The 25,419-nt window shown below is 46.2% G+C and overlaps 1 protein-coding gene across 1 annotated transcript; it reads left to right on the top strand.

The window, feature by feature from the left end:
- The first annotated feature begins 319 nt into the window (after positions 1 to 319).
- FOXR1 (forkhead box R1) lies at positions 320 to 20,041 on the top strand. Its single transcript, XM_066360110.1, has 7 exons — positions 320 to 349; positions 1,594 to 1,729; positions 17,205 to 17,279; positions 17,385 to 17,635; positions 17,854 to 18,080; positions 19,322 to 19,560; positions 20,013 to 20,041. The coding sequence occupies exons 1-7, from the start codon at positions 320 to 322 to the stop codon at positions 20,039 to 20,041; spliced, it is 987 nt and encodes a 328-aa protein (XP_066216207.1).
- Positions 20,042 to 25,419: the final 5,378 nt, after the last annotated feature.

Below are 25,419 nucleotides of genomic sequence, written 5' to 3'. Positions count from 1 at the left end.
CACACACACACAAAAATTCTTTTTATTAATTTTAGCCAGAGAGGAAAGGGGAGAGAGAGAGACAGAAAGAGAGAGAGAGAGAGAAACATAAGTCGTTCCTGTATGTGCCCTGATCAGGTATCATACTGCAACCTCTGCACTTCAGGCCAATGCTCTAACAAATAGAGCTATCTGGCCAGGACTGTACTCTTTAAAAATATCAAACTTTGCCTGACCAGTGGTGATGCAGTGGATTGAGCGTTGCCACAGACACTGAGAGCACCATTTGAAAGCCCAAGGTCACCAGATGGAGTGCAGGCTCACCAGCTTGAGGACGGGCATGCTTAAGCACTGGGTCACTGGCTTGATTGTGAGCACTGATTCAGCTGGAGCACCCCCACCTCAAGACACGTGTGAGAAGCAATCAATGAACAACTAAGGTGCCTCAACTATGAGTTGATGCTTTTCATCTCTGTCCCTTCCTGCCTGTCTCTCGTGAAAAATAAATAAATAATATATATATATGTTTATGTATATAAGAGAAAAATTAAAGTGTGTTAAAATGTCAATAATTAGTGTAATTGCTGAATTATAAGGTTTAGGTATATAGTAAATTTTTATAGTATTCTTAGGATTTTTCTGTAAATTTGAAATGATCAAAAACAAAACTTAAGCCCTGGCTGGATAGAGCATCGTCCTGAAGCACAGAGGCTGCGGGTTTGATCCCTGGTCAAGGCACCTATAGGAACAGATTGACATTCCTGTCTCTCTCTCCCTTCCTCTCTCTCTAAAGTCAATTAAAATTTTTTTTAAGAAATCACCATTTACCCTGGCCGGTTGGCTCAGTGGTAGAGCGTCGGCCTGGCGTGTAGAAGTCCCAGGTTCGATTCCCGGCCAGGGCACACAGGAGAAGCGCCCATTTGCTTCTCCACCGCTCCCCCTCTCCTTCCTCTCTGTCTCTCTCTTCCCCTCCCGCAGCGGAGGCTCCATTGGAGCAAAGATGGCCTGGGCGCTGGGGATGGCTCCTTGGCCTCTGCCCCAGGCGCTAGAGTGGCTCTGGTCGCGACAGAGCAGCTCCCCGGAGGGGCAGAGCGTCGCCCCCTGGTGGGCGTGCCGGGTGGATCCCGGTAGGGCGCATGCGGGAGTCTGTCTGACTGTCTCTCCCCGTTTCCAGCTTCAGGAAAAAAAAAAAAAAAGAAATCACCATTTAATCCCATCTCCACAATATACTACAGATGTGATCTTGGATAAGCCTTAAAATCAATCAGAACTTCTAGAAACTTAATACTAACTCAGGATCATTCTTAAACAGTCAAGGTATTTACTAAATAAGAGATTTATGCAAATGTAGTGGGGGAAGAGGATCTGGAATAGCTACCTTCTGGGTTCCTTGGTACCCAAATCCCAATGCAGAAGCATAGTGGTTTGAGCGTAGATGTTCTAGAGTGCTTACTTGAGGCTAGAGGGGATTAAAGGCGTCAAAGCTAACTCCATCTGAGCCAGCCAAACTAATTCAATCAGAGCCCTGGTATTTGAGGAAGTGGCTCAGAAGCCTCAGCCTCAGTGTCTCTGACACTCCTACCTACTGCCCCGGCTCTCTCTCCTCTCCTGAAGGTGGACCTGAAACTTCAACACCTCGACTTCTGGGCCAGTCTCCACGGCCAGGTCCCAGGATTGCTGGATTGGGACATGGGGAACGAGTGCTTTCTGGCCTTCATGACAACGCACCTGCCCTTAGCAGAGCAGAACCGTGAGCATCTGTGTAGGGGGTAGTAGAGGATGGATGTGTCCGGCCGCTCTGGTGGGGGGGCTCATGGAAGCAGGACCATTGGGCTCCCTGGCCTTGGACCTTCTCCTTTCCCTGGGTGAGCCTCTGAGCGATGGCTCAGTTTCCTGGCCCCTTGCCCGGTTGCTGACTGCCAGAGCCCCCTCCCCCACCCCACTTCCCGGATCCCAGATTCTCTTGCCTGTGCTGCAAGCCCACGGAGGGAGGGCTGCGGTCCCTCTGCATGACATTGCGCTTTCAACTCTACGCCACCCTCCCAGCTCTGTCCCAGAACCTTCTAGGCCACCGGGGTCTTTTTTTTTTTTTTAATTTGGACCTCAAGTGCAGAGAGTTGAGGTAATCACCTCCTTCATTCTTGGTAAGTTATTGCCATCTGCCGGGGCAAAGTACTTGGATTGACTCATCCCCCCCCCCCCCCCCGCCCCCACCCCATCAGTCACCACCCCCACTTCTCTCACCTTCCACACTCCAAAGTATTTACCCTAAATGATTTAATGTTTTTAGATATGTGTACCTTTGAAAACTGTTAGCATTATTTTGTGTTTATAGTGACCTGAATTTATATAATGCTTATTGTTTTCCCCCCACCCCCACTCACATTGGTATTTTGTTTTTGTTTTATCTGTGAGGCCTTTTTTTTTTGTGGTTTGCAGATGATCCTCTTCTTGCTGTGTCCTCATATGGCAGAGAGAGCCTGTGCACTAGAGAGATCACATTGTTGTTGTTGTTGTTGTTGTTTTTTTTAATTTTTATTTATTTATTATTTTTTAGAGAGACAGAGAGTGAGTCACAGAGAGGGATAGACAGGGACAGACAGACAGGAATGGAGAGAGATGAGAAGCATCAATCATTAGTTTTTCATTGCGCGTTGCAACACTTTAGTTGTTCATTGATTGCTTTCTCATATGTGCCTTGACCGCGGGCCTTCAGCAGACTGAGCAACCCCTTGCTGGAGCCAGCGACCTTGGGTTCAAGCTGGTGAGCCTTTCCTCAAACCAGATGAGCCCGCACTCAAGCTGGCGACCTTGGGGTCACGAACCCGGGTCCTCTGCATCCCAGTCTGACGCTCTATCCACTGCGCCACCGACTGGTCAGGCGTTGTTGTTGTTTATAATTGGTTTTAGAGAGAGAAACACTGATTTGTTGTTCCCCTTATTTATGTATTAAATGGTTGATTCTTGTATGTGCCCTGACCAAGGATCCAATCAAAACCTTGGCCCTTGGTACCTTTGGTGCCCTTGGCATATTGGGTCTATTTCTCTAGCCAACTGAGCTCTCTAGCCAGAGCAGACAGATCACATTGTTTTTTGAGAGTTATTCAGGTTGCTAAGTGTATATCTGATTCATCATTTTTTACTGTTGTGTAGTAGCCCATCATCTGCATATACTAACTTTTGCAGTTTAATTCTCCTTATTAATGGAGACCTAGATCGCCTCCGACTCTTTGCCACCATAGTAATGCTGATGAACATTCTTATATCTTCACTGATTTGAGAAATATTTATTGAGTAGCTCCAATTTGCCAGGAAATGTTCTAGACACTCATGAAAGGTAACGAAAAAAGTAGACAAGTTATTAAGGAGCTTGCATTCTACTGGGAACAGACTGAAAATCCACATAAAAAATTGTATACTAGTGAAAGGTGATAACTGAGATGGGAGGGAAGGGACACAGTATGGAGAGCTCAGGAATGGGGTAAAACAGGGTCATAGGTTGGGCTTCGTTGGGTGCTTTATATTTGAGCAGCAAGTTTAAGGAGGTGAGATAGTAAGCCAAGAGAATAATATTTATAGGGAAAGTTTCCTGGGCAGCAGAAATAGCTAGTGCAAAAGCCCTGAGGAAGGAATATGCTTGGAGCGTTTGGGGAACAGTAAAGAGGCCAGTGAGGCTGGATTACGATAAATAAAAAGGAGAGTTCACAGGGGGTGGAAAAGAGATTAGGAAGACCTGTCTTCCGCTTTGAGGAAGTTTGAGTTGACTTTGAGTAAGATGTGGCATGGCTGGAAGGTTTTGAGCAGAGGAGATACAGTTACTATCTTCATGAGTATGTGGCCTGTATAGTTGCATAGGGTGGCTATATGTGATTTAATGCCTTGCTATCAGTCTTAAGTTTTTTAATAACTTTTTTAACAAGGAGCTCCACAGTTTCATTTAGCTCTGGGCCCTGCAAATTGTGTAGCCGATCCTGTATGATCTATATTCTGAAAAGATTACCATGGTTGCTGTGTTGCGGGGTATACTGTAGATATAAAGAAACAAGGAACTTAGAAGCCAGGAGACTAGTTAGAAGGCTACTATAGTAATACAGATAAGGGATGATGCTAAACTGAACCACTAGAACAGCGGTTCTCAACCTGTGGGTCGGGGATCGAACGACCAAAACACAGGGGTCGCCTAAAGCAATCGGAAATACATATTTTATTTTAAAATGTATTCTAGGCCCTGGCCGGTTGGCTCAGCGGTAGAGCGTCGGCCTAGCGTGCGGAGGACCCGGGTTCGATTCCCGGCCAGGGCACACAGGAGAAGCGCCCATTTGCTTCTCCACCCCTCCGCCGCACTTTCCTCTCTGTCTCTCTCTTCCCCTCCCGCAGCCAAGGCTCCATGGGAGCAAAGATGGCCCGGGCGCTGGGGATGGCTCTGTGGCCTCTGCCCCAGGTGCTAGAGTGGCTCTGGTCGCAATATGGCGACGCCCAGGATGGGCAGAGCATCGCCCCCTGGTGGGCAGAGCGTCACCCCATGGTGGGCGTGCCGGGTGGATCCCGGTCGGGCGCATGCGGGAGTCTGTCTGACTGTCTCTCCCCGTTTCCAGCTTCAGAAAAATGAAAAAAAAATAAAATAAAAATGTATTCTATAATAAATATGTATTTTCTGATGGCTTTAGACGACCCCTGTGTTTTGGTCGTTCGACCCCTTGGGGGTCGCGACCCACAGGTTGAGAACCGCTGTACTAGAATGATAGCAGAAGATATAGTGAGAAGGTAGAACCAGCTAGATTTGCCAATAGATTGAATGTAAGAGATTAGACAGTGGTCCCCAACCTTTTTTGGGCCACGGACCGGTTTAATGTCAGAAAATATTTTCACGGTCCGGCCTTTAGGGTGGGATGGACAAATGTATCATGTGACCGAGACAAGTGTCAAGAGTGAGTCTTAGACGGATGTAACAGAGGGAATCTGGTCATTTTTAAAAAATAAAACATTGTTCAGACTTAAATATAAATAAAACGGAAATAATGTAAGTTATTTATTCTTTCTCTGTGGACCGGTACCAAATGGTCCACGGACCGGTACTGGTCTGCGACCCGGGGGTTAGGCACCACTGGATTAAGGATGAGTCCTCTGAAGTTTTTGTCTAAGTGAAGAATGAAGTTGCTTTCTACCGAGAGAAGCTTCTAATAGGACAGGTTTAGGGAAGAAAATCAGGAATTCTGATCTGACCATGCTGAGTTGAAATACTTTTTAGGTATCCAAAAGTAGAAATGTTGAGTAAACAGGTAAGTGTATAAGTCTGGAGTTCTGGAGAGAGGTGTGGACTGCAGATAGAAATTTTGAGTCTTTGGTATAGAGATGGTATTTAAGGAGTGAGAATAGAGAAGATAGAGAAGGAACAAGGATGAGCCCTGGGGGCATCCCATTGTAAAAAGATTGGAGAGAAGAGAGATAACTAGTAAAATCTGAGAAAATGACCAATGAGAATCAACACCAAGATTGTGGTTCTGGGAAACCAATGAAGAAAGTGTTTCAAGGAAGGAGGGGCAGCGGAGAGGACTGCTGCCAAGAGAGCTGGTAAAAGACGGGCTGACAACTGGATTTAGCAAAACCTTGATGACATGGTTTTGGTAGACTGGTGGAGGAGAAAACCTGACAGACAAGAGTTTAAGAATGAAGAAGTAAAAGCAGAAAGTATAGGCCATTCTTCCAAGGAGTTCTGCCTCAATAGAAAGCGACAATGTGGCCCTGGCCGGTTGGCTTAGCGGTAGAGCGTCGGCCTGGCGTGCAGGGGACCTGGGTTCGATTCCTGGCCAGGGCACATAGGAGAAGCGCCCATTTGCTTCTCCACCCCTGCCCCCTCCTTCCTCTCTGTCTCTCTCTTCCCCTCCCGCAGCCAAGGCTCCAAAGCAAAGATGGCCCGGGCGCTGGGGATGGCTCCTTGGCCTCTGCCCCAGGCACTAGAGTGGCTCTGGTCGCAGCAGAGCGACGCCCTGGAGGGGCAGAGCATCGCCCCCTGGTGGGCAGAGCGTCCCCTGGTGGGCGTGCCGGGTGGATCCCGGTTGGGCGCATGCGGGAGTCTGTCTGACTGTCTCTCCCCGTTTCCAGCTTCAGAAAAATACAAAAAAAAAAAAAGAAAGCGAAAATGTGGAATAGTGGCATAGAAAGTGGGGGCAAAGAGAATTTATTTATTTATTTATTTTTAGTGAGAGAGACAGACATAGAGACAGAGGGACAGATAGGGGCAGACAGGAAGGAAGAGAGATGAAAAGCATCAATTCTTTGTTGTAGCACCTTAGTTGTTCATTGATTGCTTTCTCGTATGTGCCTTGACAGCGTGGGGGTGGTGGGGGAGCTCCAGCCAATGACCTTGGGCTCCAAGCCAGAAACCTTTGGGCTCAAGTCAGCCACCAAGGGTCCTGTCTATGATCCCATGCTCAAGCTGGATGAACCCATGCTAAAGCCGGCGACCTTGGGGATTCGAACCTTGGTCCTCTGCTTCCCAGACGCTCTATCTACTACGCCACCACCTGGTCAAGCAATGATGATTTTGTGTGTGTGTGTGTGACAGAGACAGAGGAAAGACAGAGAGGGACAGACAGACAGAAAGGAAGAGAGATGAGAAGCATCAATTCTTTTTGCAGCTCCTTAGTTCATCGATTGCTTTCTCATATGTACCTTGACTGGGGTCTCCAGCAGAGTGAGTGACCCCTTGCTCAAGCTGGCAACCTCAGAGTTTTGACCCTGGGTCCTCCGCATTTCAGTCCAACATTCTATCCAGTGAGCCTCTGCCTGGTCAGACCACTTTACTTTGATGGTAATTGAGATCTTTTAATTTTTATTTATTTTTATTTTTTTACAGAGTCAGAGAGAGGGATAGACAGGGACAGACAGACAGGAATGGAGAGAGATAAGCATCAATCATTAGTTTTTCATTGTGATACCTTAGTTGTTCATTGATTGCTTTCTCAGGTGCCTTTACCGCGGGCCTTCAGCAGACCGAGTAGCCCCTTGCTCAAGTCAGCGACCTTGTGTTCAAGCTGGTGAGCTTTGCTCAAACCAGATGAGCCCGCGCTCAAGCTGGCAACCTTGGGGTCTTGAACCTGGGTTGTCTGCATCCCAGTCCAATGCTCTAGCCACTGCACCACCGCCTGCTAAGGCTATTTTCTAAGTTTTTAAAAATTCTTTTTAGAGAAAGAAAGGGTGGTGGTGGGGAACAACAATTTGTTGTTCCACTTATTAATACATTCATTGGTGGATTCTTGTATGTGTCCTGATCAGGGATTGAACACATAATGTTGGCACAGCAGGACAATGCTCTAACCAACTGATCTGCCCAGCCAAGGCTATTTTCCAGTTTCATTATGCTGGTATAAAGGAAGCATATTGATTAGTATGTTGTTTTTATATCCAGCAAACTTCCTGGACTGTTATTGGTTTTAATAATTTTTTTTTCCTTTGGTTCCAATAATTTGTATATCAATTTTGTATGACTTTTCAACATCAATTTTTTTAATTATGGTTGTTTTTCCTTTTTATTTCTAATTTTTATTTATTAATTGATTTTTAGAGAAAGGGAGAAGCACTTATTTATGTATTCATTGGTTGATTCTTGTATGTGCCCTGACTGGGAGTCAAACTTGTAACTTTTGAGTCTTGTATTGGGATGACACTCTAACCCAGTGGTTCTCAAACTCTTTGAAATCGAGGCTCATTTAAAATCCTACAAATAGCCTCACCAGGCAGTGGCGCAGTGATAGAGCATTGGACTGGGATGCAGACAACCCAGGTTCAAGATCCCAAGGTTGTCATCTTGAGTGTGGGCTCATCTTTTTTGAGCAAAGCTCACCAGCTTGGACCCAAGGTCGCTGGCTCAAGCAAGGGGTTACTGCGGTCAAGGCACATATGAGAGTGCAATCAATGAACAACTAAAATGTTGCAACGTGCAACGAAAAACTAATGATTGATGCTTCTCATCTCTCTCTGGTCCTGTCTGTCTGTCCCTATCCCTCTCTCTGACTCCCTCTCTCTGGAAAAAAATTAAATAAACAAATCCTACAAATAATTGTATACAAATATCTGAGAAATATGTTATAATAATTAAGTCAAATATTAAAGAAAAATGTAAAGTCCAAGCATGCTTTTATGGTAATTAAACAAAATAAGCCTGACCTGTGGTGGCGCAGTGGATAAAGCGTCGACCTGGAAATGCTGAGGTTGCCGGTTCGAAACCTGGGCTTGCCTGGTCAAGGTACATATGGGAGTTGATGCTTCCAGCTCTTCCCCCACTTCTCCTCTCTGTCTCCCCCTCTCCTCTCTAAAATGAATAAATAAAAAATTTAAAAAAACAAACAAACAAACAAAAAAAAAACAAACAAAATAAATATGACAAAATTAAATTTATTCTGGCTTTTTTTTTTTTTTACAGAGACAGAGAGAGTCAGAGAGAGGGATAGATAGGCACAGACAGACAGGAACGGAGAGAGATGAGAAGTATCAATCATCTGTTTTTCGTTGCAACACCTTAGTTGTTCATTGATTGCTTTCTCATATGTGCCTTGACCGTGGGCCTTCAGCAGACCGAGTAACCCCTTGCTCAAGCCAGTGACCTTGGGTCCAAGCTGGTAAGCTTTGCTTAAACCAGATGAGCCCGTGCTCAAGCTGGCAACCTTGGGGTCTCGAACCTGGGTCCTCCACATCCCAGTCTGACACTCTATCCACTGTGCCAACACCTGGTCAGGCTATTCTGGCATTTTTATGTGACTTTTTTTTTTTTTTTTTACAGAGACAGAGAGTGAGTCAGAGAGAGGGATAGACAGGGACAGACAGACAGGAACAGAGAGAGATGAGAAGCATCAATCATTAGTTTTTCATTGCATGTTGCAACACCTTAGTTTTTCATTGATTGCTTTCATATGTGCCTTTACTGCGGGCCTTCAGCAGACCGAGTAGCCCCTTGCTGGAGCAAGCAACCTTGGGTTCAAGCTGGTGGGCTTTTGCTCAAACGAGATGAGCCTGTGCTCTAGCTGGCGACCTCGGGGTCTCAAACCTGGATCCTCTGCATCTCAGTCCGACGCTCTATCCACTGTACCACCGGCCTGGTCAGGCTATGTTACATTTTTTGAGTTATGCTTTTTAGAATTCGTAAAAAGAGCTTAAAAGTAAAAAAATGACAAAAAGTTATCTTTTTATATATATAGATACATTCTTAGTAAAATTTAGTAAATTCGGCAGGTCCTGGTGCAAATATGTTAAGTTTTTTCATTCTTGTGTTTATGAGAAACATGAACCTGATGTGTCCTAGCGATTTCTTCAATGTTTGGACACATATTTGTTTTTCATTTATTTTTTATTTATTGATTTTTAGAGAGGGGGGGGGAGAGAGAGAGAGGTAGAGAAAGGGGAGGAGCAGGAAGCATCAACTCCCATATGTGCCTTGACCAGGCAAGCCCAAGGTTTCAAACCTGCAACCTCAGTGTTCCAGGCGACGCTTTATCCCACTGCGCCACCACAGGTCAGGCTGGGCATATATTTGAAAGGCAAACTCTCATTTCCTCGTCAGTACATTGAAGAATTCCTCTCTTTTTACTCTTAATTGTGTTGAGGGTAGAAAATCCTAATTCACATAAATAGGATGTTGAAAATTGTAGTAAAATGTTCAAAGCTTTTTTAGATATTGCCACATAATCTTCTTTTATAGAAATCCAAAAGGCTTCAAGAGACAATTCCTTATGCTTAAACATCACTCCAAAACCCCCACCATACATATCATTTTAACTTTACACCAAACAAAGGACAGAAGAAACTTGCCTCCAGTCTTTCTGGGGAACATGGGAGGTAGTGTAAACAATCCAGCACCACAGCTTAATAGTCTTTTGTAACCTAATCAGGCAAGTGAGGTGGGGGGATGGGCAGACTGTCAGCTTACAGCCACTTCCCTACACCTGTCCCCCAAAAATCTAAACTCCCAAAACCCTGTTGGTTTTTTGGTCCTCAACAGGCACATTTCTCTGGAATACCATAGGGCGCAACTGGAAATCTTCTAGGGTGCACCAGTGCGCCCTGGAGCACACTTTGAGAACCACAGCTGTAACCAGTTGCTACTTTTTTCTTTTTTGAATACTATGTTGAACATTAACAATGTAATGGGCGCCCTTTCTAGTTACTGAGCTCTAATAAGTACATCATCATTTTTCAAACAAAAACCTAGATTTAGCTGTAACATGATGACATTCATGGGGAGAAATGAAGGAGGCAAATAGTTCCTCCATCCCCAAGCAGATAGCTCTAATATATACTTGATTTACTCTTAGCCCCCTATGTTGTCATTCACCCAATTAAGTTGAGCTCCCATGTGCCAGGCAGTGAACAAGACAGACCTGGAAATAGATTCTAAGCAAGTAATTACAATAAAATATGTGATATGGGAGTGTTTGGACAGGAGGTCAGAGAAGCCTGCTTTAGCAAGACATTTAAACAGAGACTTGATGGGTGAGTAGCAATTAACCATGCAAGCAGGAAGAGGGAGGATTGTTCCTGGCAAAGGAAACAGCTTGTAGGGAGGCCTAGGACAGGCGTGGCCAACAGTTTTTGCCCCCGGGCCAGATTAGAAAGAAAACTTTTTCACGGCTGGATGAAATATTAAAATTTAAAAATGTTAAATATAAAAAGATTCATTTAAGTAAACAAAATTTTATTATGTAATTTGTTTATGAATAAGGTGAGTGGAAAAAATTTAATATACAATATTATTTTAATAAAAATATTTTAATGAAAATATAATTACATACTGTATAAATATCCAAACTGTATCACAATCGAAACAATATTTAATTAATAGAATAAGCTTGAAGGGGTTATATCACAAATAAAACAAATTATTTCGTTTTACAGACAGCGTGGACACGTTTTCAGTTATCAACTGTAGCTATTGTCTGCTACAATGCCACTTGATTCAGCACACTTGACCACAAAAATAATGAATTGTTTGACCTTGAGTGTGCACTGGCAAACTCCACCCAAAAGAATGTGGGTTTTACATTGCAGCTGAATGTCAAACAGTTCATATCAAGTACAGATGAGTACAAAAGTTGTAAATATTTATAATGGAATTTTTTTAAAAAATAAAGAAGTATCGCGAATCCATTCGACCAATTATTGGAAGTTAACCCTAGATTAGTCACACGCGGAATTCTTTTCCCTGTATCACTATCTTCTTTTTTTTTTTTTTTTTTTTTTTTAAGAGTTTAAGACTTGGATTTTATTTATTCATTTTTTTAGAAAGGAGAGAGAGAGAAGAGAGAGACAGACAGAGATTGAGAAGGGGGGGAAGAGCAGGAAGCATCAACTCCCATATGTGCCTTGACCAGGCAAGCCCAGGGTTTCGAACCAGCGACCTCAGCACTCCAGGTCGATGCTTTATCCACTGTGCCACCATAGGTCAGGCATCACTATCTTCTTAAATATCTCGATTTCCAATAGTCAAAGATGTTTCCGCTTCTGAGTAGCTGAGATTTTTTTTTTGTTTGTTTGTTTTTCTGAAGTTGGAAATGGGGAGGCAGTCAGACAGACTCCCACATGCACCCAACTGGGATCCACCTGGCATGCCCACCAGGGGGTGATGCTCTGCCCATCTGGGGTGTCGCTCTGTTGCAACCCGAGCTATTCTAGCGTCTGAGGCAGAGGCTACAGAGCCATCCCCAGCGCCTGGGCCAACTTTTGCTCCAATGGAACCTTGGCTGAGGAAGGGGAAGAAAGAGACAGAGAGGAGGGAGAGGGGGAGGGGTGGAGAAGCAGATGGGCGCTTCTCCTGTGTGCCCTGGCCGGGAATCGAACCCTGGACTCCTGCACACCAGGCCGACGCTCTACCACTGAGCAAACCGTCCAGGGCAGTAGCTGAGATTTTTTTTTTTTTTTTTTTTTTTTTTTTTACAGAGGCAGAGATAGACAGGGACAGAGAGAGATGAGAAGCATCAATCATCAGTTTCTCGTTGCGCCTTGCGACTTCTTAGTTGTTCATTGATTGCTTTCTCACATGTGCCTTGACCGTCCGTGGGCCTTCAGCAGACCGAGTAACCCCCTGCTGGAGCCAGCGACCTTGCTCAAGCCAGATGAGCCCGCGCTCAAGCTGGCGACCTCAGGGTCTCGAACCTGGGTCCTTCCGCATCCCAGTCCGACGCTCTATCCACTGCGCCACCACCTGGTCAGGCAGTAGCTGAGATTTTAAAGTAGTGGAGGATATTAAAAATTTAATTGCAGGCTGCATAAACTCATTACGCAGGCTGTATCCAGCCCGCGGGCCATATGTTGGCCATGCCTGGACTAGGATCTGGAGTGTGGTCTGTTACTGGTGAAACCTGGGAGCCTCAACAATGATGAGGCCAGGTCTTTATAGACTCTCCCAAGGAATATATCTTTAGATTTAGCCCAAGGGCAAAGGAAAGCCATCTCAAAGCTTTACAAAGCAGGATGACAGGATTGGATTAACATTTTAGGGAGATCATTCAAACTGCAATATCAGTTAAGGAAAAGAGGATAACCCTGGCCTGATAGCTCAGGCCTTGTCCCAAAACACAGAGGTTGTTGGTTCAATTCCCATCAGGGTACACACAGGAACAGATCAATGTTTCTGTCTCTCTTTCCCCTCTAAAATCAATAATTTTTTTAATTACACCTTTATTTTATTTATTTTTAAAAGCATTTTAATTTTATTTATTAATTTTGTGATAGAGTCAGAGAGAGAGACAGGAAGGGAGAGAGATGAGAAACTTCAGTTCTTCATTGCGGCACTGTTGGTCAAATAAGTTTGTAAATATGATATATAGGTTTGCTTGCTTATAGTTTGCATTGGGTGTGGGGGGACAGGCTGTAAGCAGGCAGGGTTGTTATACACTAAGGCTTAGTTTTAAGACTAAGCCTTTCCCACCCAAAGTGACTTTGTATCAGAGACTTTCTTGTTTGTATATTGGATTAAAGGTTTTGATTTGTACAGTATAAAATGGGGCAGACCGGAAGCTTGCTCTCTCTCAGTTCCTGAGATTAGCATTAGAGAGCAGAGCAGAGAAAGGCCATGTGAAGGAGAAGAGAAGCAGCCAAGATGGGGAATGCTGAAAGAGAAGCCAGTTTGTGCAGAGAGGAGATGGAAACAGGTAAATAAGGCTGGTGAGGTACAAACCTTTGATCCTAGGAAAACTTGGATAAGTCAGTGGCTTTGAGAGCCCTCAATAGAAAGGGAAGTGTTTTTGCCTGACCAGGCGGTGGCGCAGTGGGTAGAGCGTCGGACTGGGACGTGGAAGACCCAGGTTCGAGACCCCAAGGTTGCCAGCTTAAGCGTGGGCTCATCTAGTTTGAGCAAAAGCTCACCAGCTTGGACCCAAGGTCGCTAGCTTAAGCAAGGGGTTACTCGGTCTGCTGAAGGCCCGTGGTCAAGGCATATATGAGAAAGCAATCAATGAACAACTAAGGTGTCGCAACAAAAAACTGATGATTGATGCTTCTCATCTCTCTTCGTTCCTGTCTGTCTGTCCCTATCTATCCCACTCTCTGACTCTCTCTCTCTTTCTCTGGGGGAAAAAAAGAAAAGAAAAGAAAGGGAAGTGTTTTCCCACTGTGTATTTTTTTTTTTTTATTGTATTTTTCTGAAGCTGGAAACGGGGAGAGACAGTCAGACTCCCGCATGCGCCCGACCGGGATCCACCCGGCACGCCCACCAGGGGCGATGCTCTGCCCACCAGGGGACGATGCTCTGCCCCTCCAGGGCGTCGCTCTGTCGCAACCAGAGCCACTCTAGCGCCTGGGGCAGAGGCCAAGGAGCCATCCCCAGTGCCCGGGCCATCTTTGCTCCAATGGAGCCTTGGCTGCGGGAGGGGAAGAGAGAGACAGAGAGGAAGGGGGGGGTGGAGAAGCAAATGGGCGCTTCTCCTATGTGCCCTGGCCGGGAATCGAACCCGGATCCCCCGCACGCCAGGCCGACGCTCTACTGCTGAGCCAACCGGCCAGGGCTCCACTGTGTATTTCTTGCCCACTAGGTGCAAGATATGATAAAGATGATGGCCCACCAGTTCTTGGCTTCGTTGTTTCATTACCGTCTGTCTGAATCAAATGAGAACCTGCACGGGCCACACGGCTGTGATGATGGACATGGCTACTGGCTTTACAGGCATCTTAGTTGTTCATTGATTGCTTTCTCATATGTGCCTTGACCGGGGGCTACAGCCTTTGCTTGAGCCAGCAATCTTAGGCTCAAGCTGGTGAGCCTTGCTCAAACCAGATGAGCCTGCGCTCAAGCTGGTGATCTCAGAGTCTTGAACCTGGGTCTTCCGCATCCCCATTTGACGCTCCATCACTGCGCCACTGCCCAATCAGGCTCAATAAATTTTTTTAAAAAGAAGATGCGCCTGACCTGTGGTGGCGCAGTGGATAAAGCGTCGACCTGGAATGCTGAGGTTGCCGGTTCAAAACCCTGGGCTTGCCTGGTCAAGGCACATATGGGAGTTGATGCTTCCTGCTCCTCCCCCCTTCTCTCTCTCTCTCTCTCTCCCCTCTCTATAATGAATAAATAAAAAAAATCTAAAAAATAAAATAAAAAAGAAGATGCCTGACCTGTGGTGGCACAGTGGATAACATGTTGACCTAGAACACTGAGGTTGCCAGTTCAAAACCCTGGGTTTGCCTGGTCAAGACACATACAGGAAGCAACTACTATTAGTTGATGTTTCCCACTTCTCCCCCCTCTTCCTCTCTCTTCTCTAAAAATCAATAAATAAAAATTTTAAAAGAAAAAAAAGAGGACTAAACAACCCAATAGGGCATGACTTGGATTTGGATGGTAGGTGTAAAGCAGTGGTTCTCAACCTGTGGGTTGTTAATATGTATTTCCGATGGCTTTAGGCAACCCCTGTGTTTTGGTCGTTCGACCCCCGCCGGGGTCACGACCCACAGGTTGAGAACCGCTGGTGTAAAGCAAGTAGCTGCAGCCACCATCACAGCTGCCTGGCCCATGCAGGTTCACATTGGATTGGACAGACATTAATGAAACTACAGAGCCAAGAACTGGTGGGCCATTACCTTTAATCCTAGCTTGTACCAAGTGGGCAAGAAATACACACAGTGGGAAAACATTTCCCTTTCCATTCAGGGCTCCCAAAGCCACTGACTTATCCGAGTTTCCTAGAATCAAAGGTATCTACTTCACCAGCCTTATTCACCTCTGTTCCCCAACTCCTCTCTGCACAAACTCTGCACAAATTGGCTTCTCCTTCAGCACTCCGCCATCTTGGCTGCTTTTCCTCGCTTTTCACGTAGCCTTTCTCTGCTCTCCTCCAGCATGGGCTCCTTTGCCCCATTTTATAGTGTAGAAATTAAAACCTTGAATCCAATATACAAACAAGGAAGTCTCTGATACAAAGTCATTTATCAGGCATAATGGGGTTCCTCATGAGAGTGCACCACCCCACATCATGCAACAGTCAAGGGTGTGGGGAAAAGCTTAGTTTTGAAAAGATCTTAGTATTAAAAAGGTGGGAAAGGCTTAGTCTTAAATCTAAGCCTTAGGCTATAACGATCCTGCCTGCTTACAGCCTGTCCCCCACACCCAATGCAAAGTATAAGCTAGCAAACATATATATCATATTTACAAACTAATTTGACCAACAGTAGGACTTGGTGATTGGTTGGGTGTGGCTATGTGGGAAAGGGAAGAGTCTAGAATGATTTCCAAATTTCTGGCCTGAAAGACTGGTTAGATCAGGGGTAGTCAACTTTTTTTTTTTTTTAACTTTATTTATTCATTTTAGAGAAGAGAGAGAGAGAGAAGGGAGGAGCAGAAAGCATCAATTCCCATATGTACCTTGACCAGGCAAGCCCAGGGTTTTGACCCAGCAACCTCAGTGTTCCAGGTCAAAGCTTTATCCACTACGCCACCACAGGTCAGGCAAGGGGCAGACAACCTTTTTATACCTACTGCCCACTTTTGTATCTCTTTCTAATCACCCACCAGTTCCACAGTAATGGTGATTTATAAAGTAGGGAAGTAACTTTACTTTATAAAATTTACAAAGCAGAGTTACAGCAAGTTAAAGCATATAATAATAATTACTTATCAAGTACTTTATGTCAGATTTTCGCTAAGTTTGGCAGAATAAACCTTTATAAAACAACTTACTATAGTTAAATCTATCTTTTTATTTATACTTTGGTTGCTCTGCTACTGCCCACCATGAAAGCTGGAATGCCCACTAGTGGGCGGTAGGGACCAGGTTGACTACCACTGGGTTAGATGGTGGTGCCATGTGCTGAAACCAGAAATATAGGAGGAAGAGGAAGATGGAGTTTAGTTTTAAAAATATCACCTGAGGTTGACTCAGTGGTAGAATGTCGGCCCAGCGTGTGGATGTCCCAGTCAGGGCACACAGGAGAAGCACCCATTTGCTTCTCCAGCCCTCCCTATCTCTCTTCTCTCTTTCTCCCTTCCTCCACTCCTACAGCCATGACTAGATTAGAGTGAGTTGGCCCCGGGCACTGAGGATGGCTCCATAGCCTCTGCCTCAGGTGCTAAGAAAGAAGAGCTTGGTTGCTGAGCAATGGAACAATACCCCAGCTGGGCTTGCCCAGTAGATCCTAGTCAGGGAGGCTTGTGGGAGTCTGTCTCTCTGCATCCCCTCCTCTCACTGAATTTTTTATAAAAGAAATATCATTTGAAGTGTCTTTAGTTTATCCAAGCAAATTCACTCCGTGGAGATTTCTAAGTAAAAGCTGGCAGCTTGACCTGTGGTGGCACAGTGGATAAAGTGTCGGCCTGGAATGCTGTCACTGGTCCAAAACCCTGGGCTTGCCTGGTCAAAGCACATATGGAAGTTGATGCTTTCTGCTCCTCCCTGTCTGCTCTCTCTCTCTCTCCTCTCTAAAATAAATAAATAAAATCTTAAAAAGGGGTGGGTGGCTGGCAGAGAAGTCTAGGCTAGATAGAGATAAAGAAAGCCTTACATCTATAGATGGTGTATGAAGCCACAGTCATTCATCAGATCGTTCAGGAACAGTATATATAGTGTGAGAAGATAAGAATGCAGAGGTGAATGAGAAGATCAGAGAAGCAAGGGAAATACTAGTAGACTATGGTGTCCTAATTCCCCAGGCAGGACCCACAGCCCTAGCCCAGAGATTCTCCAAGGACCAGTATTCTGGGACCACACTGGAAATCCTATATTTTGACCCTCTTCTTTCTTTTTTCACAGTTGCCAGATACAAACTCCATATAGTTGAGCCACCAAAACTACCTGTGGGAAAAACACCCAAACCTGATCAAGATGGTGAGTAGTGGGGAGTGTCTTCTCTGACCTGAATGGCCCTATGGCCTGGGCCGGACACCCAAAGCCAGTGAGCTATGCCACACAATCTGCTTTTTCTCTGTACAGGTCCAGATATTAAACCCAACTTATGGATGTGGGTAAATCCCAACATCGCGTTTCCCCCAGGAAAGCTGGAGGTCTCAGAACCTAGTGAGAGGGAAAAGCTGACAAGCACGCAGCCCTCCCCTCAGCCACCCTCAAGAGAGGAACACTTTGCCAACTGCTCAGAGGCCCAAGCAATGGAGTCGCGGCTACCTTCCTCCGCTGAGCAATCTTTCTCTCAGAAGCAGTTTGCTCCTTCCTCCAGCAACTGGGAGGTAGGGATTTCTGGGGTTGCAGGCAGGGTGGACATAGGCATGATGTGTCAGAGTTGTTTTTGTAGGGCTAACAAAGGGTTAGTGAGTTCAGAAAGTAGCTGTGCCCTTGGGTTGGGGAGCAGTTCAGATAGTGGTCCTTGACCGCTGCCCCTTCCTGCCATTGCACCCCTGGAGTGGAGGCCATGGAGTCAGGACCAGTTCCTACTCTGCTCCTCTAGCTCACAGAAGAGGAGGAAGCTAAGGACCACGATGACAGCTCCTCTGTGGCTCTCCCGGCCCCTCACAAAAACGCCCCCCTCCGGAGACGAAGGCTTCAGCAAGCCAAAAGCCAGGAGGGGAGGCTCTGGTCCCGGCCCCCTCTCAATTACTTCCACCTAATTGCCCTGGCTTTAAGAAACAGTTCCCCCTGTGGCCTCAACGTGCAGCAGATCTACAGTTTCACTCGGTATGTGCCGGGAGTGGTGGGGTGGGGGGAGGGCAGTGGGAAGGGCAGGCTGTGAGGAGTGGGAAGGGAGGGGGTAAGGGCCATCTGCCATAGCCCTTGGCTGCTCCTTTGGTTTTACCATCTAGATCTGAGAGGATAAGGGTATTTCCAGTTCTTTTTTCCCAGGCATTGATTCTGGGTTGTCCCTGAATATGTGTCCACATGTCACATGTAAAGGAAGATATCCTACCCCCATGCCCTTCCCCATTTGAGAACTCCGATCTTTTTATATCTTAGTTCTTTCAAACATAAATTCCTCTGGGTGATACATTTTCCCACCTTTCCTCTCTAGATTATCTGGCATAAAGTCTAGTTTCCTCAATAGTGTCTCATGTGCTTTGCCTTCGGACTATACCACCTGGCATAGCTCTCTGCACCACCAGGGGCATTCATTCAATTCAGAAGAGATTGCCATTCAGTCCTGGTGGTCATGTACACATGAGTGTGAGGAGTTTCTCAGACTTTTTCCTAATTCAGAAAAGGCTCAGATATTCATCCTCAGGGGCAAAGGCAGACTAAGGTCAGTTGAGGCCCTAGGCGCAGAAGAAAATATTGGGCTCCTTACACTAGAAAAAAGTATAAAGTTGGGGTTTTGCAGGGCCCTTCAGAAGTTGGGTTCCAGGGCGCGCACCAGGTGTGGCTCTGCTCAAATGGTATCCCCCTTGACCAGAATTCCTCTTACAGGAGTTGGTTGATCTAATTTATGCTTGTTTCCTGTTGCAAGGCAAAGCCCTGCATTCTCAGAGGAAGGGAGGACAATGAGCCTAGGAATGGAGGCAGTAAACTGGGCTTAAAAGACAAGGGTTTGACATGACCTGTGGTGGCGCAGTGGATAAATGTCAACCTGGAACACTGAGGTTGCAGGTTCAAAACCCTGGGCTTGCCCCATCAAGGCACATATGGGAGTGGATGCTTCCTGTTCTTCCCCCCCCCTTCTCTTTCTCTCTCTTTTTCTGTCTCTCTCTCTCCTCCCCTCTAAAAATGAATTAAAAAAAAAAAAGACAAGAGTTTGTGCAAGCAATGTTCCAGGTGAAGAAGGTTTTGCCATGTGCCCAATCAGCAAAGAGCAGTTGAGGCCAGGTGGCCATTCTCCATGCGGAGAGAAGAGCTGAGGCTCCTGGCCCCCAGGCAGAAACATGCTCAAGGGTAGGGCATCTCCCAAAGAAACCATGCCTTTCCTTACCATTCCTCCCTGTTCGTAGACAACATTTCCCCTTTTTCCGGACGGCTCCAGAGGGTTGGAAGAACACCATCCGTCACAATCTCTGTTTCCAAGACAGCTTTGAGAAAGTGCCGGTTAGCATGCCGGGTGGAGCTAGCGTGTGGCCTCGATCCTGCCTCTGGAAGCTGACTGAGGAGGGACACCGCCGCTTTGAGGAGGAGGTCCGAGCCTTGGCCTCCTCTCACCTGGAAAATATTCAACAGTGCATGAGTCAGCCAGGTGTGAAGCTCTGTCACATGGGGTGGGGTGGGGGGACCTGAAGATCTTGCCGAAGGCTAAATGTGCAAAGAAGGAACCCAGGTCACACCATGGGGGCTACCTTCTGTAGGAAGAGGGGAGGATAGCAGTGGTCTGCATCCCTGGGGTGGTACCTGCCTAAGGTGGGACTCCATACATAGCCTGGGACTTGAGGTCCAGGAGTTGATGGAGAAACAACTAAGGTGCAATTGGATCTTCTCACAGTCTATCAGCCTAGCGGGGAATGGTGACCACACAATATAGAAGCATGGTATGAGAAATTGTGTGCAAAAAGGACTGTTTATTTCCTGGGCACCAGCTAGCATGTGGGCCTTAAGAGAGAGAAGTTCATCTGCTGTAAGAAGGCTTTCCAGGCTTAGGGAACAGTGACTGCAATGAGCAGATAGATTCCTTTAACTTTTTTTTTCTTACAGATGTGATGCCCTTCTTCTTTGACCTTTAACTGCAAAAAGTGAGAGTCAGCTCATGCCTTTATTAAAGTTACATTGCAGCAGCCTGGTGTGTGTGCATGTGCGCACATGTGCGTGTGTGTGTTCTCTGAGGATGGAGGGAGGGCTAGAGATGGAGGTCAGCTCTGAAGTTGGAAATGGGAAGATGGGGCAGTTGCCTGGTGTGCAGCAAAGAGATCCTACATCTTCTTTCTTCAAAGGACGAAAATACTCACTCCTCTTTGAGATCCTGGAACAATTCCCATTTTTCCGGGTTATGTGAAAAGTTTTGGGAGATGCTAGCTTGTAGCAGCCAGCCCTGCAAAAGGCCCAAATAAACACCATCACTCACAGGAGTGGATGTAATCAGCAGGGGACAGTGAAGAGAAACCTGGGGAAGGAAACAAGTCATTTATGGGGCAGTTGAAGGAAGACCCTTATAGGCCATGAAGTGAGAAAGATGAGAGGAAAGAATTTCATTTCTTTTTTCTTTTTTTACAAATACAAGCAAAGGTTTATTTAGAAAGTCACAGAGGTAGATGTGAGCATGGAGGAAGTATGGGTGGCAACAGGGAGAGAAAGAGAATGTATTGGAAAGAGGAGTAGTCAGGCTCGGGTCTCATTCCCCCATTAACCATTGGGGTAGAATCTCAGCTGAGGGACATGGACCCTCCCTGTGCTGCTTGTCTGCAGCATACCTTCAGCAGAAGCCAGAGCACTATGGATTGTAGTCCATAGAGGCTGCAGATCCCTGCTGGGCCGTTGTGGCTTCCCTGGTTCTTGGAGACCACATTCAGGGAAGAGCCAGCTGTCAGCCTACAGTCCAGGGGGTCAGTGGGACAAGTAAGAGAATGAGGTTCAGAGTGGTGTCAGGACGCCACAGGCATTCAGACAGAGCTTGAAGCTGAGATGACTGTTCTCATTCCCTCTCCTGATTTTCCCTCACCAGCCTGCATAGAAACAGGGCTTAATACTCAAGACACTTCCCTCCAGTGGACTCGTCATTGCTCCTCTCCAGAGCTTGCAGTGGGTGGTGCTTGAGTCCTGAGAATGGCTCCCCTTGTCCAGGGGGCTCTCAGGGATCTGCTGTTAGAGTTGAGGTGATCTCACTTTGCTTTTCCTTCCTGCCCTGCTGTGGGTCAAATAAGTTTGCAAATATGATGTATATGTTTGCTCACTTACAGTTTTCATTGGGTGTGGGGGACAGGCTGTAAGCAGGCAGGGTCATTATAGCCTAAGGCTTAGTTTTAAGACAGCCTTTCCCACCCTAAGTGACTTTGTATCAGAGACTTCCTTGTTTGTATATTGGATTAAAGGTTTTGATTTCTACACTATAAAATGGGGCAGAGGAGCCCATGCTGGAGGGGAGCAGAGAAAGGCCACATGGAGGAGAGGAGAAGCAACCAAGATGGAGGAGTGCTGAAGGAGAAGCCAGTTTGTGTAGAGTTTGTGCAGAGAGAAGGAGATGGGGAACAGAGGTGAATAAGGCTGGTGAGGTACAAACTTTTGATCCTAGGAAAACTTGGATAAGTCAGCGGCTTTGGGAGCCCTGAATGGAAAGGGAAGTGTTTTCCCACTGTGTGTATTTCTTGCCCACCGGGTACAAGCTAGGATTAAAGCTAATGGCCCACCAGATCTTGGCTCCGTTGTTTCATTAATCAAATGCGAACCTGCATGGGCCAGGCGGCTGTGATGGTGACCGTGGCTAATGGCTTTACACCTGCTTGACTGGCTATCTGTTCTGAGCTGGCTGCTTGCCACTGCTCCTGCGTCTCTGTTCCAGAAGATTCTGACTCAGGCAGGCACTTCTTTTTTTTTTTTCTTTTTTTTTTTTCTTTTTTCTGAAGCTGGAAACAGGGAGAGACAGTCAGACAGACTCCCGCATGCGCCCGACCGGGATCCACCCGGCACGCCCACCAAGGGCGACGCTCTGCCCACCAGGGGGCGATGCTCTGCCCATCCTGGGCGTCGCCATGTTGCGACCAGAGCCACTCTAGCGCCTGAGGCAGAGGCCACAGAGCCATCCCCAGCGCCCGGGCCATCTTTGCTCCAATGGAGCCTTGGCTGCGGGAGGGGAAGAGAGAGACAGAGAGGAAAGCGCGGCGGAGGGGTGGAGAAGCAAATGGGTGCTTCTCCTGTGTGCCCTGGCCGGGAATCGAACCTGGGTCCTCCGCACGCTAGGCCGACGCTCTACTGCTGAGCCAACCAGCCAGGGCCAAGGCAGGCACTTCTTTTTGAGCTTGAGTGTCTTGATCAGAAAAATTATTAATGATGCCTCTTCCTCGTACCAGAGTGGAAAACAAATGGGACAGAGCAGAGTGCTTCATACTGAACCTGATTCATAGTGAAAGCTAAATAAATGGTACCTATTTCACTGTACATTAGGACATCTAGTTAGGAATGTCCTGTTTCAGTATGCTGGAGGGCTACTATGAGCACTTGAACTACTTTTAGCACTTGATAGTTCTTAGTGGTAGCCTGTACCTTACTGTGGCTAGCAACATTTTTTTTCATTGATTTTAGAGAGAGGAAGGGAGAGAGAAAGAAACGTTGATTTGTTCCACTTATTATGCATTCATTGGTTGATTCTTGTACGTGCCCTGACTAGGAATTGAACCTGCAACCTTGGCATATGGAGATGATGCTCTAACCAACTGAGCTACCTGGCCAAGGCTAGCAACATGTTTTTCATCTGTAACTCCCAGCTCTGCTCCCTCTCAGCAGATAAACTATCCTCCTGTACTGCATCCTCTTCAGCACAAGTTTTCTTAACATTTCTAAATTTTCCTTTGTTTGCAAAGGGGGATAATAAAAATATACAGATTTCCCTGACCAGGCGGTGGCGCAGTGGATAGAGTGTCAGACTGGGATGCAGAGGACCCAGATTCGAGACCCTGAGATCACCAGCTTGAGTGCGGGCTCATCTGGTTTGAGCAAAAACCCACCAGCTTGAACCCAAGGTCGCTGGCTCCAGCAAGGGGTTACTCGGTCTGCTGAAGGCCTGCGGTCAAGGCACATATGAGAAAGCAATCAATGAACAACTAAGGTGTTGCAACACGCAATGAAAAACTAATGATTGATGCTTCTCATCTCTCTCCATCCCTGCCTATCCCTCTCTCTGACTCACTCTCTGTCTCTGTAATAAATAAATAAAAATATAAAATAAATAAAAATAAAAAAATTGCAGATTTGATTTGAGATCCAAATAGAACAAGCAAAAGTACATAGTCCTGTGTCTGGTATACTGTAATTTTTTTTTTTTTTTTTTGGTCTGGTGTACTGTATTAACATCAACTTACAACTTAGTTTTAAGGCTTACAACTGGACTACACATTATTCTATGTACATTTGCAGATCTAATCAATATAGCCACTTTAAGGAGTGAATATAGTGTTTCTCCTCATCTCTTTTCATGTGATGGTCATTATATTTGAGGAGTAGCCTTCATTTTCTGTCAGTTATTCACCACTTAATCTTTTGCAGTCTGTCTATTAAATCTGACTGCCACCTCCCTGGTCTCTGAAACATGGTATTCCTGAAAAGCACAACCCATGCACTACAGACCAAAATCTCTACCTTTGAAGAAAGGACCCTGGCCTGACCAGGCGGTGGCTTAGTGGATAAAGTGTTGGCTTGGGATGCTGACGACCCAGGTTCAAAACCCCGAGGTTGCTGGCTTGAGCATGGGATCATAGACATGACCCCATGGTCTCTGGCTTGAGCCCAAGGTCCCTGGCTTGAACAAGGGGTCATTTGCTCTGCTGTAGTCCTCTGGTCAAGGCAGATATGAGAAAGCAATCAATGAACAACTAAGGAGCTGCAACGAAGAATTGATGTTCTCATCTCTCTCCCTTCCTGCTCTCTATCTCTCTCTGTCTTTCTTGCTAAAAAAAAGAGAAAATGGACCCTGTTTGTTTGCTCAATTTGCACATTTTGGTAACAATAGACAGTCCCACCCTTGTCAGTTCCCCACACTACCACCTCTGCATTACAGCTTGTGCATTCATTAGCAGACAGGTACCAGAAATGTAGTGTGAAACTAGTGGCTCTCACCATAGGGTGCTATGGTTACTGAAAGGATTTGGAGGCATCGTGGCCATTGGAAGTTAGACCCAGCAGTCCTCACTGCAGGAGGCAGTTTCTCACCCTGAAGAACTAACCCTCGTACTCAGGCCATTTATAATGACCCAAGCCAAGAATCTAACCAAGTTTTACAACTAAGCAGAAAGTATTTGTTGCATCATTTTAATATACACTGAATATTCCAGGGATGCAGCTATGATGCAAAATGAAGAATGTACTCTTTGGTTTGGAATTTTACCAAGAGCTGTGTGCCATTTTGGAAAAATCACTTCACTGATAGCAAAGTCACCAATACCACAGGCCTGTATTGTTCTGTATTTGTATCTGTTGTACTCAAGGATTCTACATATCTAAACAAATATTTACTTTTTTTTTTTTTCATTTTTCTGAAGCTGGAAACGGGGAGAGACAATCAGACAGACTCCCGCATGTGCCCGACCGGGATCCACCCGGCATGCCCACCAGGGGCGACGCTCTGCCCACCAGGGGGCGATGCTCTGCCCATCCTGGGCGTCGCCATGTTGCAACCAGAGCCACTCTAGTGCCTGAGGCAGAGGCCACAGAGCCATCCCCAGCGCCCGGGCCATCTTTGCTCCAATGGAGCCTTGGCTGCAGGAGGGGAAGAGAGACAGAGAGGAAGGCGCGGCAGAGGGGTGGAGAAGCAAATGGGCTCTTCTCCTGTGTGCCCTGACCGGGAATCGAACCCAGGTCCTCCGCACGCTAGGCCGACGCTCTACCGCTGAGCCAACCGGCCAGGGCCAACAAATATTTACTTATTATTTCAAGGTTTGCAATATAAAGAAAAAGTTTCAACAGACATTTGACTATATCATTTCTTAAATCTAAACCATTCACTATAACTATGTGCCAGTTTTCAACTAGCTCATGTGTTCAAATATAGTTTATCCATTGAAATATTTTATTTAAGCTTCTCTCCTTTTATTTTTATGTTATATTACAGTTAGAGCATTATATTGGTCTTTTAAAAATTAATTGTAGGGCCTGACCAGGCAGTGGTGCAGTGGATAGAGCGTCGGACTGGGATGCGGAGGACCCAGGTTCGAGACCTGAGGTCGCCAGCTTGAGCGCAGGCTCATTTGGTTTGAATAAAGCTCACCAGCTTGGACTCAAGGTCGCTGGCTTGAGCAAGGTTTACTTGGTCTGCTGTAGCCCCAAGGCACATATGAGAAAGCAATGAACAACTAAAAAAGTGCCACAACTTGCTTAACCAGGTGGTGGCACAGTGGATAGAGTGTCGGACTGGGATGCAGAGGACCCAGGTTCAAGACCCCGAGGTCGCCAGCTTGAG

Source organism: Saccopteryx leptura, chromosome 1 (assembly GCF_036850995.1).
Source record: "Saccopteryx leptura isolate mSacLep1 chromosome 1, mSacLep1_pri_phased_curated, whole genome shotgun sequence".
Classification (NCBI taxonomy): Eukaryota; Metazoa; Chordata; class Mammalia; order Chiroptera; family Emballonuridae; genus Saccopteryx; species Saccopteryx leptura.
Note: the sequence above shows the minus strand (reverse complement) of the source record. Positions and strands in the feature narration are given on the sequence as shown.